Source organism: Cystoisospora suis (genome assembly GCF_002600585.1).
Source record: "Cystoisospora suis strain Wien I chromosome Unknown contig_323, whole genome shotgun sequence".
Lineage (NCBI taxonomy): Eukaryota > Apicomplexa > Conoidasida > Eucoccidiorida > Sarcocystidae > Cystoisospora > Cystoisospora suis.
This window is the reverse complement of record NW_027153124.1, coordinates 17,661-35,858: the sequence shown is the minus strand read 5'-3', so window position 1 is coordinate 35,858 and position 18,198 is coordinate 17,661. Positions and strand designations below refer to the sequence as shown.

The window sequence follows — 18,198 nt, the reverse complement described above, 5'->3', positions numbered from 1 at the left end:
TTGCTTTCATCTGCTGATAGCATGCGTTTTCATTCATCCAATCCCTGTATGTTCTCACTGTCATTCGTACGACCACGCCCTGTACTCTTCATACGCCGCCCTGTTCGTTAGCAGACAGAAACTGTCTGTCCGTCAGCAAGGAAAATCAAACATTTCTGATCTCCCTTTGGTTTTTTCTTCACCGCAGAAAAGAAACAGGTGTGTGTGTTTCCTCGTAAGAGGTCAACGAAAGAACCGTCGGTCACTCATCAACATTCTTCGAAGTCCCTTCCTCTTTTTGAAAGGACGAGACAGACATCCTTGATTCTCCCCTTCGCCCTCTTCTCTTTTCAGAGAGAGACCTTTGTGCTTCCCTTTCTCCTCTCAAAGCATTCCAAGAAAATTCGAGAAACTCTCCTAGCTTTCTAGGGGTGACAAAGACAAGAAGTGCGCGGCTCTCTTGTTAAAAGAAGAAAGAGACCGACGGCTGAGAGAGACCCATAATAACAAGGGACCTTCAATCGAAGAAGGGGAGGTGAAGGAAGATCAGTCAGGTGTGGTGTCGTTTGTTTTTTTTTTTGCTGGAGGAGTAAAAGATTGGAGCAAAGATTTCATCTCTCCCTCACTAATCCGAATGTAAAGAGACACAGAAGAGCGAGGTATTGATCTGCGAGAAATAAACAGATGATAGAAAGATAGATCGATAGAAAGGAAGGACTGAAGGAAAAACTTGACTTCCATGTAGGAGGAGGTGATACGATGTATAAACCGAAGCAGTAGTAGTACGTCTTCCAAAAGCAGACAAAAAGGAGCCATCCGCTCTTTTTGAGAGGAATCAACGATCCTCTCTCCCTACCTATGAGTATTCGTTCGGCAGAGTATCGCATATCATACCGTAGTATTAGGGCGTCTTTCTTGACTGCATGTAACCTTCCTATTCTCTTTCCGTCGCCACAGGCCTCCGTGTTAATATTGATACATTCTTTCTTTCATACAACCCAAGCAGATCGATCAACTTCCCCTCTACGATTCCCACCGAGCGAGAGAATCGGTTTTTCTTCTCCTCTATAGTAGACACTTCCCTAGTATCAAAATCCTACAGTTGATGTATCTCTTTCGTTTTTCTTCAACGTCGTGACAGAAGACAGAGATATCTTCCTTATTGAAGCACTCAGAAACAGTCCCAATGGAGAGGTTCTCTTCTATCTCTATCCTCTCCTCTCTACAAACGGTCGCTCATCTTCACACTCGTAGAAAGAGACATACACATACCAATAAAGACAGAAGCGATGTGAGAGACATATCTATATATAGATGTAGGGAGGAGACGGCAGGTATTTGGATTGTTAGGGCGTATGTTTGAGTTGGGAGAATGATAAGAAAAGTCGAAAGATTTATTTCAGACACACGGGCTGTACATACACAGACATCAAGGATACGCAAATAGGGGGCACACCAAGTATACATGGGGCATGCACATAGCGAAAGAAAGAGACAGAAGAGCACAATAGGAGTATCAACAGAGAGAGAAACATCGATCCTGTACGATACATATGTCACTCCATGTGACTCGAAAGAAAGGAAGGAACGATGAAGAAAAGGAAAGAAGAGAGAAGAGACAAAGAATGGAAACGAGAAGCCACATGCACAAAAGACATTTTCAGCGAGAGAAAGAGTGAGAGAAGAAGGGTTATCCTTCTCTTTCTGTTTTGTTCTCCTCTTGCCTGTTGTTCATAACTCGTACAAACATAGAGAAAGATCCATGTATATGAATCTTTCTCTCCCTACATCTATCTTATCCATACGGATGAACACATTCTTTCTGGATGCTATGAAACACATATACAAATGTGGCTCCTGCGCCCGTGAGACATCAACAGAGAGGAAGAGACGGGACAGGTCTACAAATAGCAGGGGAGAGAAAGAAAGACAACGGTCCATATTCCTTCTTGTTTGGACCAGAAGAAAAACAGATGAAGAAGAGAAGATCTCTCAAAAGGTAAGAGAGAAAGAAGGAAAGAGGACATATCCCTCTCTCTCTGTCTGTCTATTTACAGAATTCTTTTATCCGAAACAAGAGATTGAATATAAAAGACATGGAAAGCCGCAGTGGTGACGAGACACCCGAATTCGACCACAGCTAGCCAGAAGAGCTTCGAATGAAGAGCCGCAGCTGCCTCTGCATGCGAGCGCTGACGGATCCACAGGTAGGTTGTCTCTGCCTGTCACATACCAACAGAGAAACACATGGAGAACCTCTCGTCGCTACAGCACCCCAAACACGACGACGACCTTCTACTCTTCACCTTCCTCCAAAAAACCGGCCATCCAGTGTATATCGATATATGTGATGTATAGATATACAGATATCTATCGCTGAATATATATATATATAGAGGTACATATGTACAAATACGCATATGGATGGGTGGTATGTATGCGAAGACAATGAGAAAAGACAGTTGTTCTCTCCTGTTATTACTCCTTCTTTTTTGCTTCTTTTTCTTCTCATCTTTGATGTGCTCTTGCAACAGCTGCAGCGGATTCTGCCCTCCCTTTCATAGAAGAAGAAACACACAGAAACCATTCCTCTCTCGCCTGTCTCGACACCTCATAAGAAACCTCTCTCAACAGAACGCACACCCGACCAAAGACTTCTATACACTCCCTAGACCCACAACTCATCTCCGCATATATATGCCGATGTATTGGTATACAAATATGTTACGTGCGCATGCAGATATGTATGATATATATGTATGTATATGGATAGATACACGAATAGATAGAACAGGGTATATCAGACTACGGATACACAACATAGACCACGCGGCGGGAAGAAGATATACGAGGAGTGTATCTGCGATTCTTCTTTCTCTTTATATTTATGTATAAAAATTGTAAAGACCTCTCTTCACAAATATCCATATGATATCTATACACAGACATATAGGAGTGGAACAAGAGACAGGGAGGCGCGATGATAAAGAAGGATAGAAGAGAAGAGAAGAATTATCCGATGGACGAAGAGAGGGAAGGGAGCTGACCTGTATATCACGAAGCTGATTCTGAAGTGTATCGGCCATTTCTTCGGCTGTCTGTACATGCTTTGGCATAAGAGCTGTCTCATTTCCTCGGCCTATCGCAAACGTCACCATCTTTGTCTCCATCCATCTACACAGAACAAAAGCGAATGAAAGAAAGAAAGATGGATGGATAGATGGATAGGAAAGAAAGACGAGAAGAAAGAACGAAGAAAGATAGACTGGATAGAGAGATGAAAAGATGGAGAGAGAGAAAGAAAGAATAAGGTGAGAAAGATGATGTTTATGATGAAACAGAGGGAGAGCCAACTTGGTGGTAGAACAAGAGGGACATTCTTTAAACTTTTCTAGAAAGAAGAAAGAGAAAGGAAGAGATTCTTCGACGAAAAGGTGTCTCTTCCCCACAAGTCGACACAAGGTCTTTCTCCCTCTCTCTATCTTTTGTCAGTTGTGGAAAAGAAAGTAGGAAAGAAAGACAGAGGAAGAAGAAATTCAATCTTCGGAGTTCGAAACATAGAGAAAGAGAGATGTATGTTACTTCAAAACAAATACAAAAATATGAATGGAAAGAACTGAAGAAAAAACCGGACACGCAGACCAAAGTGTTCTGTTATAAACTCCTAGGGTCTGATGTATATACACCCCAAGAAGGCTACTACCCATAGTTTTTCTTCGACCCACGCTGTATGAGAAAAACCTATTCTTCAAAAAGAAACTTGAGAGAGACAGGAAGGTTGTTCTTTGCTTGTTACCTGTGATTTGAGACAATGAAGGAATACGTTCCTTTCTTTTCTGCGTTGAAGTAGAATAAACCCTCACTCTTGCTCTTCTTATAGATCACGTCACCTGGGAAAAAAGAAAGAGAAAAAGAAAGAAAGAAAAGGCATCCGTCTATCTCTCTCTCAGGAGCAAAGAAAGGACGATTCGGAGAAAAAATAGAAATCTTGCTAAAATCCGAAAGATGAAAAAGGAGAGATGAGACAGCCACTACTAGGAAGAGATGGGAGAGGAGCTATTTATGGCGCATGCTGACAGCTCTATGACGGGAGAGAGAGAGAGAGAAAGAAGAACAAAGAGAAGAATGAAAACGAGAAGAGAGAAGAGAGTAAAGAAGAAAGAGAAGAGATCGAATTCTTCGCCAAGGAACAAACTTTCTTCATTCCAGGAAGCCTAGGACTTTCTTGAATTATGATAAACCATATGTCCTGGAAAGTACATATATACATACATATGTGGATGAAGACACACAACGTCCTCATATCTTTCACATATACATATACATGTATACATATCTATCTGTACACATCCACATCTATATAAAAAACTTCCCCACCCTAGTACGTCAACCAAACAAGACCTGTACATCCATCAATCTATCTAGATCCATACATACATGTATATATATAGCGCTTGTATACACAAGTATCGAGAGACAGAGAGAAGAAGAGAGAGTGCTCCTACATCCTTCTCTCTCTTTGTCTCTCTCTGTAGATCCGCCGTCTGTCTTGTTCTTTCTCTTCTTTACGAGAGTCTTTGCTTTTCTTCCCTACCGTCTGGATCGGTAATAGAGAAATCGACCGCAGAAGATCCTTCCTCTCCTCCAACGAAGAAGCCACCCCGCAGATGTACAACACCTTCATTCTTCTCTATGGTTTCATAGAAATACTCGTCGCTTCTCGGAGATAACGGGAAAGTTACCTGTATGTCACACAAAGAGAAAAAAACAGAAAGAAAGAAGAATGTCTATTCTTCCAGACACCTCAAATACCCAAGGAACGAAAGAAAGAAAGATCGCTTCTCTCTCCTTGGAGTGGGAAAGATAACGAGGCGATGAGACAAGATGAGAAAGAAAAGAGAAGAAAGCAGCTCGATGACTAAGAACATAAGGAGAGACGATAAATAAAAGGCAAGAGAAAGAGAGATAAAGAGGAAAGCAAGATGATGGGGAGGTACCTATTCTTCTTATGCCATAGGAGGATGCTATCTTCTACATTTGAGAACGCTCGCTCGCCATGAGAAGAGAAGAAGGAGAAAAAGGCGTGAGAATATCTCTTTTGAATGAAATAGAAGCCCTGGTCGAGAGAAGGATGAATGAACTGTCTTCAAGACGAAGAGAAAGAAAAAGTTGGAGAGAAAGAAGATAGGCAGAAGTTAAGACAAGAGAAAGAAGAAAGAGCCGATAATGATAGAGAGGATTCTGTCTCTTTCTTGATGTCTCGTTAATGATGAGCTACATACATCTCTCTACTTGAATATGAGAAGGAATTTCGGAGACAGGACATTCTCCCTACAAGATAGAGAGAGATGAAGAGAAGCCAAGAAGAGGAGAGGGAAGAAGAGACAGTCTGTGAAAGAAAGAGAGAAAAAGAGACGGATCTATAGATTCATCTGTCTCTCCTGTTTGACAAGGACAATTTGAAGAAAGACGGTAAAGTCAGATGAGCTTACAAGCATCTCAGGTATGAAGTTTTGCATGTGCTTCTCCCACTCTTCCATCAAGGAAGCATGCGAATCTTCTTCACTATCATCTTCTTGATCATATAACTGGAAAGAAAGACAGAAAGAAGAGACCTGAGTTATGACAGCTGAGAATACACACCGTTCTTGGGTCAGCAACACTAAACAGACAGACCATCAAGAAGAGAGAGAAACGAGATTGCATGCAACAACACCCTCGCCCTCTTGTCTCCCTACATACATACATAGCTAGATATATACACATACATACATACAACGGCGATCTCAATAAGAACGAAGACCGTATCTCTCTCTCCCTATACATGTATGGTGGCTGAAGTGATACAGACGGAGAGACGTCTCTCTCTATCTCTCTATATAGATGTGTATAGATACATATGACTGAGTAGACCATCTAGAAGGGGATCGAGAGAACAGAGACAGACACGCACAGAAAGTCAAGATTTCTTAAGAGGAGAATTGTTTCATAAAGAGAAATGCACCTTGAGACACACTGCTCTGCCGAAAGAAGGGGAAGTATCTCCTCTATCTATGTTCTCCCCTCTCTACAGACAGGCATAGATACATCTTCTCTCTCAGAATGCATACTGTACATACAGGTCAGAGAATAGAGAGAGAGTGACATAGTGAAGGCGACACATCTGTTTCATAATACATAGACCTCTGGAGCTTCATAAAAACTACCACGCCACTTCGGTTCGTCTGGTGTGTCTCTAGAGAAAGGCTAAGGGCACCTATCTTCTATGCTATCTTTCAACTGCTGCTTCCCTACTCTTTCCATCTGATATGCACTTCACTAGTAGAACCTCTTCAATCTTCTCTTGTCACATACCCTGTACGTACAGACTGTTTCAAGTAACCTATCTACATACATGAACACATGCAAACCGCCTACCCCTCTCTTCTCTCCACCACAAAGAAAGCCACACATCTGTCTATCAAGACTATAGAAAACAACCTTGCTCTTTCTCCTTCTTTTCCTATTCCTCACCCCCCTTCAATCTACTCCTTACTTGCCCTTCGTCATTCCTTCGTATTCTCCCTTCAATTTCATCGTCTTCCTCTTCGTCAAGATCCTCTTCAACAGCAGCAGCAGCAGGGGGTGCCCCCGCCCCATACTTTCCTCCTCCTGCTCCCGTAGAAGCCCGACTCGGGGCTCCCCCAGCGCTCTTAGCAGAAGGTGCCGGGGCACCGCTAGTTACACGCTTCGGAGGAGCTTGCTGTTGAGGGGGAGGAGGTGGTGGTGGCGCCCCCCCCTGCTGCCGGTTACCTCCTGTCCCTGTCGTCGTCTTCTGTTGAGATGGCGAGGCTTTCTGAACTCCAGATGCTTGTTTCTGAGGTTTCTTATTGTTTGTATTATTACTATACCCTCCTCCTGCTGTTCTCCCTTGCTGTTGCGATGGCTGTTGCGGAGGTCTCTTCGCCTGCTGTTGCTGCTGCTGGGGGGTCGTCGGGGGAACTGCCCCTGGCTGACCATCTCGATTGGGGGGTTGAGCGGGGGGAGGTTGCTGTGGCTGTCGATTTGCTTGTCTTTGTGCCTGAGGAGGTGGAGGAGGTGGACTTCCTCCTGAAGCTGTCCTTGGTGGTTGATAGGCTCCTGCATTTCCTCCTCGAGGAGGCTGTTGTTGAGGAGGGGGAGGCGGTACAGCTCCTCCTCTTCCTTGTGCATTGACTGTGCCCGTGGGGGGGGGAACTCCCCCTTGATTTGCCTGCCGCTGTTGCTGTTGATATCCCTCCCCAGTCTGCTGTTGACGAGGAGGAGGAGGTGGAGGAGGGGCACGGTACTGAGGAGGCTGTTGGTTGTTGTTCGTATTTGTATTATAGTAGCCTCCACCCTGTTGCTGTTGTTGTGCGGATGCTTGAGGAGGAGGAGGAGGTGGGGGTGGGGGTGCATTCCCCCCTTGACGTGATGGAGGAGTACCAGCAGCATACCCCCCTCCTCCCCTTCCTTGTTGAGGAGGAGGAGGAGGTTGCTGATATGTATTCCCTCCTGCCCCTCCATACGCTGCTTGCTGCTGTTGTTGAGTAGCGCCAGGATATGCTTGTTGCTGGTAGACAGGGGGAGGAGGAGGAGGCTGAGAGTATTGCTGTTGATAACGAGGAGGAGGAGGAGATGCATAAGCTTGGTCGGCTTGTGGAGGGGATGGGGGATCATAGGCTGCTTGCTGAGCATCTTGAGAATAATAAGAACCTGAAGAAGAAGAAGCAGCAGGCTGTTGCTGTTGAGAGGGATCTCCTCCTGCTGCCTCTTCATCGTAGGCGTTGATAGGCTCGTAGGACGGGGGGATCGCTTCTCCCTCTCCTTGGGATGACGCGGCTACGCCTTCTCCTCCTGCTGAGCCATAGTAATCCTCTGGCTCTTGTTGATAATTCTGGTAATATTGCTGAGACGGAGGAGGAGGAGGAGGGGGTGGTGGTGCCTAAAGGAGAAAGAAAGACAACCAGTAAGAGATAAAGAGAGAAAGAGACAGAGAGGGGTACAGGAGGATATGCAAAGAAAAGAAAGAGGGCGAGGGGGGAGAAAGGTCTATGAAGAGGGGTGATGGCATAGGTCTCTTTCGCTAGATCATGATTTATAGAGAAGAGAACATGTGAGTCTCTTCACATGTTCTCTTCTCTATGCATCGAGATCTAGCTCTATCAGAGGAATGATCTGAGTGAGGGGTATATCCATCTGCATTGATTGCATGGGACACGAAAGACGCGGGGAAGCTAGAGAAGTACTGAAAGTAAGAGGAGTGAATATACCACCATAGAAGGACGGATGATCATCAGATGAGAATTCGTAACAAGCTAAAGAAGAGACAGGAGTCAAATTCTGACTAACGGATTAAAAGGATTATACACGTATGTCACGATAGATGCTGGCTTCAATACAACATAGAATAGGAAGTCGCGCTGTATGTACACCCGAAGTGACGACACTCCGAGAGCAAAATGATGCCTTTGTGTTATTCATACCACCAACACACCGTCTCTATCTTCTTTCTCTTCTTTCTTTTCTTCAGTCCCTCATCATGTCTCTGAGAATCGGAGCACTTCCACGCCATAGCCTAAGTTCATCTTGGAAAAGGCATACCAACAGAATGTACATACACCATGAAGCATGTTCTTATCTCTACCGCATATAAGACATCATACACTAGTATTATCAACTACCTCTTCCCCTCCACATTCCCTTAGTATTCAGAGAGAAAAGTGAGAAGATCAAGAGCAGAGGATAGACGACTTTTTGTCTTTTCTTCTGTTGCAGCAAAGATGCATTGCATTCTCCTTTCTATATCAAAGAAACGAATCAGCTTCTTCTTGAGACATCCGCCGTGGGCCTACCCTTCCTCCTTGAGGCTGTCCTCCAGCAGCATGTGCAAAGATTGAGTTAAAGACACTCCCATCATCTTGAAGATTTGGAGAGAAGAATAGAAAGCTAGAGAGGGATACAAAAGACGCAGTTGCAACAAGAGACAGAAAGAAGAGACTCCTAGTGGATCTTACGAGACTCGAGGAACTCCTATGGCCACCCTGTCGTCCCTCCATCTTTCCAGGCATAGGGGGAGAAAGAGAGAAGGGAGAAAAGGAAGGGAGAAAGAAAACTAGTATGCTCTTCGTCTACTCAGTACACAAGAAATCGCATGTATCAGCATGGGAGGACGCGGAGAAGACCGACAAGATGAGACGAATAGAGAGGAGACAGAAAAAACAAGAGAAGACAAAAGAGAAATAGATAAAAAAACTCCAAAAGAATCGAAAAGGGGGGGGAACATTGAAGGTGACTCTCTGTGTAGTTGTAGTTGGGAGTGAAAGAGGTAGGTAGATCGATACGACGCAAGAGAACAACGTTGAGACCCTCTTTCCCTATGTAGAAGAATTCACCTCAGAAGAAGAGGAAGGTCAACGTGGACAGCTGGAGAGTCGATGATACCTGGAGTGAAGAGAAGGACAAGAGAGTAAGAAAAGGAGGAGAGAGGGAAGGCGTGTGACGATGGACACCAGTGAAGATGGTTCGGTCTTTACGGCTGAATTTTGGTAGGAGAGGACTACAGAAGGTCAACAAAAACGTGGGGTTTTCTACGGGGGGACTCCGGATGAAGCAAAGAACAGGATTTTCTGGCGAAAGCAAGAGAGATAGGTTGACTGGAGAGGCCGAGAAGAGATGCTTCATGAGAGTTAGGGTAACTGCGGGAAAGTCCGGGTTTCTGCGGGAAAACTCCCCACTTTGTGCTAATGAGGCGAATTTGCTGTTATGAAACAACTCCGCTGAATCAGAAAGAGCTCGCGAAAACCTCAGAAATCCCCCGAAGGCAGGAAAGAGAAAGAGACTCCCCCCCCCGCAATCAGGCAGCTTAGACAAGGCTAGGGAACAAAAGCTGCTTTCTCATCGGACGGGTGCTGATGCATGCAGAGAAGAAACGAGAAGAGAAAGAGAAAGAAGCAACACGAAACACTTGGCAACAAAAGAAGGAGGAAAGGAACACAGATATGAGAGTAGAAAAGAAAGAGAAAAGAAGAAAACCGGCCGAGAAGCGAGACCTAAGGTAACTTCATACGCCGGCGTCCTTATGAGCCAGTCGACTTGCTGTTGTTGTGTGCTTTCACTTCTGTTTGTATGCAAAGCCACCACGACCACCTACCACCACCACCACCACACCTGGATCCACTTCTCCAAACTAGAATCGAATTGTTCCATCACAAGACGTTTCTGCTGTGTGCATGTGCGCGCTTCGGGACTCTCGGGGGGGTGACGTGAGTCCTCCTGGATGAGGAGAAAGAAAGTTTGAATCTTTCAGAATCTTGTCGTGGAACAGACAGAGAGGAGAGAAGGCAGAAGGGGATCTAGAGAATAGAGGGAAGCGAAATGTATGTGACGGAAGGTGAGAGAAGATCTTACAGGGATGTTACACGTGGTTACGAGGACTGCGAGGCTACAAGCCTACAGAGATGGTTCTCTCTTTCTCAGTCCGATCAAACGAGGAGCGGAAGCCTTTCAGAGTCTGAAAGAGAAAAGGAGGAGGGTAAAAAGTGCCGGAGTGATTCTGACAGCACCGACAAATACTTGCTAGAAAGACTCTCCGAAGATACGCCGACAGAAGAGATTCGTTCTGTCTGGATCAAGGTACCTTTTCTTCTCTCCCTGCCAAGAGTCCTTACGCGTCTTATCGAGCAAAGGTCGTGACCTCTGAGAAAGTTGATACCCTGATCGATCTCGACACCGAGAAGGTCAAGAAAGGTGGCCGGTGTTTCGTTCCGGCTGCAATAGCATCTAAAGGATTGGACTAGAGAGGTGTCAGGTGAGAGTGTGCGTGTCAGTGTTGAAGAAGTGTCTTTCCTCTGTCACCTGAGAATGGACGACAGGATGGATGCAGAGAGATTCATCTGTTTCACGTCCCTCACACCCACCACACTTGAAAGGGTTTAAGGGAAGGAGAAAGGAGTAAGTCAGGTTTCCAAAGATGGTATGATTCGATTCCATTCGAGAACGAAAGACCTTACGAATCAGAGAGACGTTGTCCTTCCTTGTAAGAAATGAGCAAGAAATCATCCACCGAAAGCTGCGTGAGTCTTTGCGAGTGAGCCGGATAAAGGAGAAGCAACAATCTTCTTTTCTCTTTCCATCCTAGTGTTCAAGTCAGAAGGGACATGGGCAGAGAAAACGACCAGAATCACAGACAAATCCCGATATGAAAAAGTATGGAGAGGGTCCTAGTGTTCACGGGGCACCCGGTCCAAAGAGAATGAATGTCTCTTTCAGTATCCAGTGCTCTCTTCTGATCTCAATCCATAACGCCTAGTCAAGGGCATCTTGTGCAGAGACGGTTGTCCCCCTCTCTCTCTCCCTTTCCTCACCAGAAAGACGTTTCTTCAGGAAGGGGAGAAAACGCGGCAAAGACGTTTCTCGTATCAAACAGTTGCGATATTCACTCTAAGAAATGCATACGCGCGCACAGGTCGGTTCAAAAACGATTCTCGTGAAACATCTTTCAAGTGCATCTGGAGGCTGTCTACCGGTGCGATCCCCGCCCTGTCGCACCTCTCTGAGTGACATGAGGTGTATGTACACCCGATTATTCCGATCCTCTCTCTTGCCTCGGTTCTGCTAGTAGTGGTGTGAGGAGACCGTATTAGCAGTACGGTGGATAGAACTCCGTTCTCCTCATTCGCGTTAGATTCACTCTCCTTCTCTTCTTGGTGGTGGTGATGGTGAACTCTCAATAAGAGTAGACACTCGGCTAGCGGTGTGTCTATTGTATGGTTAGGAAGTTAGTTAGCACATGGGGGTACATGCAATAATCAAAATAGTCTTCATACCTTCAACAAGCACTAGTGAAGGAAACAAAAACAAAGAAGGAAATTCAAATGACACCTGAGAAAGTTTTCTACTTCTCAGGTAAAATGAAAGAACTACATGTTTCATCTGGCTTCATCTTCTTCTCTTCTTCACTTCCTTCTTCATCCCGATATAAAAAAAAACCATTCCTCAGGTAGCTTCGTGGATTCGTCGGCAAGTGTGAACTTCATCATAAGAGGACCTGTTTTCTATCTTATCCTTTCACATACACCTGCATTTATCCACATCTACCACAAAAATACATATAGAGAGAGATCTTATAGATACACTCGTCTTGAAATATATCGATCTGTCTCCGCTAATAGATAATGCTGTTCGTATAGGTAAATGCACACATATGTAGAGATAGGTAAGTAAGGGTATATATAGATTTTTACTTGATTCAAACTAGACAAATCGCAATTATCACCTCCATAGAGATAAGCTTCTTCATTCTCTACCTCTCATACACTTCACCTGCGTGGATCTGTATGTATTCCAGTGCATATGGGTAGACAGAAGACTCTCTCCCTTTATCTATGTACATGCAATTTCTCGCGCTCTCACGACAGCAGATGGACGGCTTCATTGGTAAGCTATCTTTTTCCATTCTTATTTCATCTTGTCCCTGAAGGCGGGAATAGAAAAGAGAAGCTAGCTTAAGCTAACCATTCATCAATGTGGCTCAAGTAGAAGAAGAAACTGCCAGTCTTCTTCTTGTCTATCTTCGCTCATTGACGTTGTCTATCACTATACTCACGCTTCATCCTCCCTCAAGGAACTTCACTTCTCTCCTTTGTTTCTCTCGGTTTTCTTCTTCTTCTACTCTTTTCTTCTTCTTCTCTTTTCTTAGCCTCGCACCAAAGAAAGCAGAACAGTGTCCGTCTATATCCGACCATCACCTGTTTCTTGTATACCATCATCTTCCTTCATTCTTTCTTCTTCGTCTTCTACGTTCAACTCTTCTCTCTAGATCGATTTATTCTCCCTCGATTCCTGTACCCCTATCACCATCCCCCCGATACATGACTGGGATATTCTCGCCTTCACTCCTTCTAGCGGCTAGCAAGGCATCCATCGTATTTTCCTCAACATCTTCATCCTCTTCATCCCCAGACATAAGATTCTCATCCGTCCCTGAAGACACGTCATAACCGTCTTCTTCTTTCTCTGTGTGTAAAAGAGATTTGCCAGCTTCTTCGTCAGTTTCTCTTTCTTCTTCTTCTTCGGCAGAGAGTCGAGAAGCCTCCATATCTTTTCCCCTCATAAGCTCAGGAGATTGTAGCGTTCTTCGACTACCTTTTCTCCCTCCTCCACGTTTCTTGCCTGTCGAGAAAAGCTTCGAGATCAACGGGCCTAGCTTCCCAAGTTGTACAGGGATATCTTGACGCAGGCTTATATTCGGTGACTTGAGGATGCACTTGGCGTTTCGATTGATAGGCGCCATAGGGGAGAAAAACAAATCTGGAAAAGAAAGACATATGCAAGAAGCAAGAGCGAGTGCATTCAAGGTGTATGTACACCCACCTACTTGCGGCTTACCGCGAGACTCAAACACAGATACACCACGAAAGAGGGAGAAGAAGAGAAGACGAAGGAGAAGAAACAACAAGAAAACTGGGTGAGAAGAGATGGCAATATATCTACATAGTTGTAGTGAACCTGTATATCCCCGTCTATATCTTCCTATATATCTGTGTAGAAGACTGTCTGCAAAAAGTATATAGACGTAGAGAAAGATGATCTTCTAGAGTGAAGGTTATGGAAGAAAAGTGCCCCTTTTTTGTCCTAGGTAAAAGAAAGGTGGCCGGTGCGCAGGAAAACTTCACGAGAAATCCTCCCTTCTTCATAGCGATTGTCGATAAACGTACGTAGGGATAGAAAGAAAGACAGAAAATGGTCTGCTGCGCCCAAGCACCGTACTTTCTCAACAACTTCACACACAGTTCAAAGCCTCCTATAGTTCCAGTGTGTATGTACAGACCTTTTTCTAGTAAAGAGCGGGACCTTTCAGAAAAGAAACAGGAACAACAGAGAGTTAGGATGTTGACATCTAGTTGCTTTCTGACTACGCATGCAGGATCATGTAAAACGCCGGCGAAGGCTCTTCTTCTATCACTATCACACGCGACTTCATCTCTACGTGGGGAAAGACCAACAGACAGACACCAGGAGAAAGAATCACCATGGACGGGGAAATGACAGACTTTGAGAGGAATCTAAAACAGATACACTGTCCATGACTCCCTTCTCGACAGGCATGGAGTTCGTTTCTTTTCGGTATATACATCTACATCACAGACTCGTCTCTGTCATGGGGTAGGCATAAAACCTCTGAGTATGAAGGCCAGACATGCAAAGACAACAACACATACAAGCAATAAGAAGGCTTGTATGTAAGTATGTATGAAGATGCGTGTATGTGTATGTATGTATGTATGTGAGAGCTTACTATCAATCCATGTAGAGAGAAGCCATACGATTTGTATAGAGACGAGCACTCCACCACAGGCTAAGAGAAGGAGGCCCGCTAGAAAGAGACTTGAAGGGCCCGGTTGTCCAGGGAGGAGGTCCTGTTGACTTTCCTGAGTTCCAAGATGAAGAAACGACAGAACCCTATCGATGCTTTCCGAAGCAATACTGTAAGGGAACCCGGCCTTCTCTTCTTTGTTTCTAACTCCAATCGACTTATTGTTGCTAGAACCATCTTGGCGTCCGGTCCTTTGGGAGCTTTCTCGATCAGCAAACTGGTGAAAGAGAAGGTCTGAGCTCATAAAAGAAGGAGAAAAAGCGGATGCTAGTGCTAAGGATGTAGGACGTAGGAAGAGTACGCTTCCCTGTAAAGATCTGTTTGGTGCAGGCCTTCTCAAGAAAGACCGTGAGGGAAGCTTCTGATTCAAAAAATTCCCGTCTTCTCTGCTCACGGGGTGTATATACACCTCGGTTGTGTCTTCTTGGTCTCCACTTGGGATTCCTTTCTCTTGCGGAGGTCGAGGTGTCTTTGCATCTTGCTCGATGAAGCCGAGAGGTAGAGAAACTGTGATAGGCCCATGTGAACTCAAAAGACTCTTCGCTTCATGTCTTCTTTTTCTTCTTCTGAAAAATCTTGGCGTGCGGTCAGCATCACCCACATTTTGTCCTTGTTCCTGCGCCTGATTGCCTCGCGAGTCAAATGAGTCCTCCTGGTGGTTTTCCATCGCCATGCTCTCAGGGGGGTCTGCTTCCCTGAGATGAAGAAAACTCTTTCCAGTCATCTCAGGAGGCGTCGCTGACAATTGTATAGGGAGAGAACTGCTCAACTTGAACCCGTCCTTTCCCAGGTGTATAGACACCAGAAGAATTCCCGTACCTATGCAGCAACACCCTAGAGCTGTCAGCAAATGTCTCCAGATGATTTTTCTTAAAAAAGTTCTAAAGTCTTCAGTCCTTTTCTTCCGTCGGTCTCCAGCATTTCTAAGAACAGCATGGTGACCCGAACTTTTCCTCTTCTTTGTCCTCGTCTCACCAGGATCCTCATTCTTCCTTGTACCTGCCACTGTATCTACACCTGAGTTCGGAGGACCAGAGAGAAAGTCAGCAGCTGAGGTGGGGGCTCCTGAGCTAGGTTGAGGAGGTGGAAGAGGAACCGTACTTTGGTCAGCTGATCCAGCAAGCTCACTAATTGTGAGATTTTCTTGGTTCGATAGTGACGCAGGAATCAGGCGTTCTTTCTGAAGAGACTCATGCTCCGCTGCAAGACCTTGCACATGAGGTTGAGTTACTAGCGGAGAAGGGACGGTTGCAGTGTTATGAAGAGGAGCTTTAGGTGGAGAGACAGTTGCTGAGGGGGGTTGGATGATGCATGCATTAGGTGGACGGAAGAAGGAGATCTGATTCTTGAAATTGAGAGCTGTAGAGTAAAGCCCTGCCCGGAAGGTATGAAGGAGCATAAGTAAGAAGAATGATATCCAAGAGGGTGATGATCCCAGAAGAGCTAGAAATGACCCGAGAATGCCTGTGGCAGGTGGCGTTAGTAGAGAAGGATGAAAGAAAAGGATAAGAAAGGTCTGAGAAATGACCATAAGGGGTAAAAGAATCCAGGCCCACAAATGTGGTGTAGCTGTACATACACCGTGGGTAAGAAGAGCCAGCCCTAGGAGGAGATAGGGTATAGGATTGAACTGGGAGAGATGAGAAGATGTTGTAAATCCAGAAGAAGAAGGAGGGGACGAGGAAAAGAAGACTGTTTGGAGAAGACCTGAGTAGGCTGTACATATTGAAGCTAACAGAATCGAGAAAAGAAAAGATTTGATATAGAAGGAGATAAAAAACAAGAGAGTGCCTACTCTGAAGATACACATCATACTTATGCTTAGAACCATCCCTACCATAACCATCATGAAGACAGCTCCTCCGAAGCTTTTCACAAGTAAAGACGCGGTGTTGAAGAGAACTCCGTACTTCGTAGGATCCCACAACACAGAGAGAAGAAAGAAAAGAGATAGAAGAAGAAGACTTGATAACCCTAGAGCTATTCCCATCGATGTAATATATCGAACCCGTGATAACCTCCCATATAACTTCTCCATATGGCGCATGCGCTTGATATAACGTCGATGTTCCACCTGCATGCGTTGAAATTGGAGTTGACGTCTCTTCATTTGCTCATCTATCTCTCCTTCACCTTCACCTTCTTCTTCGTCTTCCTCATCAGCAGACTTCCCCGGAGAATCTCCATGGGATGTCTCTCCTTGTAAGAGTTCCCGTCTCTCTTCATCTTCGGTGCTTGGAAGCGTCGCTCCTACCTGGTCGGCTACAGCAGCCTCATCGGCTGCTGCAGCACCTGGGTGGGGATAGGCTATCATGGTGACGGTTGAAGAAAGGATTTTCTAGACTTGAAGAAGAGTTGTTTCAGAGAGTAGGTCCATCTTATGGAGAGGAGAAGTTCCGAGGAGATACGTCAGAAGAAGAGCCAGAAGAAGAGAAAGAGGAGGGGAGAAAAGAAGATAGAAAGGTCAACTCTATACCGGCTAGTAGGTGTGGTGTGGAGAAGGAAGGGGTGTGGGAGTGGGAAAGGATGAAACTTCCACGACGGTGGATGTCTGAATGAAAAGAGCCAAGAATGACAGACAGAAACAAGAGGAAGATGGACCGGGGTGAGAGATGAGCCACGGCAGGGAGATGGAAAAGAGAAGAGAAGAAGAGAAGAGAGAGGAAGGACTGCAGGGTACCCGGGTATTCTTGGAGTGTGTTTCTATGGCAAATGAAACGTAAAGACAGCAAGTGAAGAATGGGAAAAAGAGAGGATGAGAAGAAGATTCTTCTTCTCTCTACACCCGAAGTCTTTTCACTCAGGACTCAAGCCGTAATATCTCTTTTCGTTGATGCGACGAGAAAGAATGGAAAAGACAGAAAGTACGGGGATAACTTCCCGGTGTCACTTCTTTGCAGATATGTCGTAGTACAGAGAAATGAGAAATTAAAAGATCCAGGAGTTGCCAGAAGAGGTCTCTTGGACGGGATGTGCGACTCTTACTCTAAGGACGTCTGATTTGTGAAAGCGAGAGAAGAGTAGTGGACGTGAGGGATATGAAGGGAGGCAAGAGGGAAATGTCGGCAGTTGTGCTCGAAGGCGACTCCTTCTGAGGCACTTGCATCTCTCAAACATTCTTATCCTCCTTCCCTCTTCACACTCGGACTGGCTTGGAAACCCCGTTCGAGTTCTAGGTGCACGTAGGAGACGTAAGAAAATGCTACTAAACACAAGAGAGATAGACAAGCCGGAATTTTCCGTCGCACTTTTCTCCTTCGGGCAGTCTGCCGTCAGGTCTGTCACTCCAAGGGAAGTCGAACCCCGGGAGAATCATGCCAGACAAGACAAGGTCGATCTTCTTCCAGAACGGACTCCTGTGTCAAGCCTAACTGTCACCGGACCTGTAGGTTGAGAAACCATGGAGTTTAGTGCCCCCAGCAGCAAATAAACAAGGAGGATAACATTTTCGGCGGACAGATTTTCTGGTCATAAAACCATCAAATGAAACCTGTGTAGCTTTCTCGGGGTGTCTTCACAAGACAACGGCGGGCCACCGGCAAAATCGATACATTTGGGGCCCACAATTGAGACAAGAGAAAGCTAGGCACCTCTGGAAAAATTACCCTTGTATAGCTGAAATAGAAGTTTCCTGAGAAAGCAAAGGAAGAGGAAAAAGTACATGCATGAAATGTCCCGTGAAGGAAAGTCAAGACACAACCTGTCCTGCTGGGCAGCACTCTCCGATCAGCCACGACTATTTGTCACGAACAGAAAATCCCGCAGGCAGGATTCCTTGCAGGATCTTCAGTCAGCAAGAACTCATCGGTAAGTTGTTTCAAAAGCAGTTTCTGTGGAAAAGGACT

General features: G+C 45.3%; 3 protein-coding genes across 3 annotated transcripts; all 3 read right to left on the bottom strand.

Moving 5' to 3' along the window:
- Positions 1-1,445: 1,445 nt before the first annotated feature.
- Positions 1,446-10,057, bottom strand: CSUI_000857 (emp24 gp25l p24 family protein). Its single transcript, XM_068061064.1, has 7 exons — positions 8,832-10,057; positions 6,515-7,921; positions 5,472-5,567; positions 4,574-4,721; positions 3,776-3,869; positions 3,027-3,153; positions 1,446-2,201 (listed from the first exon to the last, which is right to left on the bottom strand). Exons 1-7 carry the CDS (start codon positions 9,045-9,047, stop codon positions 2,031-2,033), a joined length of 2,259 nt encoding a protein of 752 aa, XP_067926961.1. The 5' UTR covers positions 9,048-10,057; the 3' UTR covers positions 1,446-2,030.
- A 1,678-nt stretch (positions 10,058-11,735) lies between these two features.
- Positions 11,736-13,266, bottom strand: CSUI_000856 (uncharacterized protein). The gene has a single exon (XM_068061063.1). The coding sequence runs from the start codon at positions 13,088-13,090 to the stop codon at positions 12,803-12,805; it is 288 nt and encodes a 95-aa protein (XP_067926960.1). The 5' UTR covers positions 13,091-13,266; the 3' UTR covers positions 11,736-12,802.
- Positions 13,267-14,283: 1,017 nt separating this feature from the next.
- Positions 14,284-18,170, bottom strand: CSUI_000855 (uncharacterized protein; the record flags this gene model as incomplete). Its single annotated transcript, XM_068061062.1, has 1 exon — positions 14,284-18,170. A coding segment is annotated over exon 1 (2,382 nt), but the record flags the coding sequence as incomplete, so codon positions are not given.
- Between the last annotated feature and the right edge of the window lie 28 nt (positions 18,171-18,198).

Excerpts from the sequence above, each read along its gene's own strand:
- CSUI_000856 (XM_068061063.1), bottom strand. The coding sequence starts at position 13,090 with ATGAGGGGAAAAGATATGGAGGCTTCTCGACTCTCTGCCGAAGAAGAA.
- CSUI_000857 (XM_068061064.1), bottom strand. The coding sequence starts at position 9,047 with ATGCCTGGAAAGATGGAGGGACGACAGGGTGGCCATAGGAGTTCCTCG. Across the intron at positions 7,922-8,831 it reads GACAGCCTCAAGGAGGAAGG|GCACCACCACCCCCTCCTCC; the intron begins GTAGGCCCACGG and ends TTTCTCCTTTAG. Across the intron at positions 3,870-4,573 it reads CTCTATTACCGATCCAGACG|GTGACGTGATCTATAAGAAG; the intron begins GTAGGGAAGAAA and ends CTTTTTTCCCAG.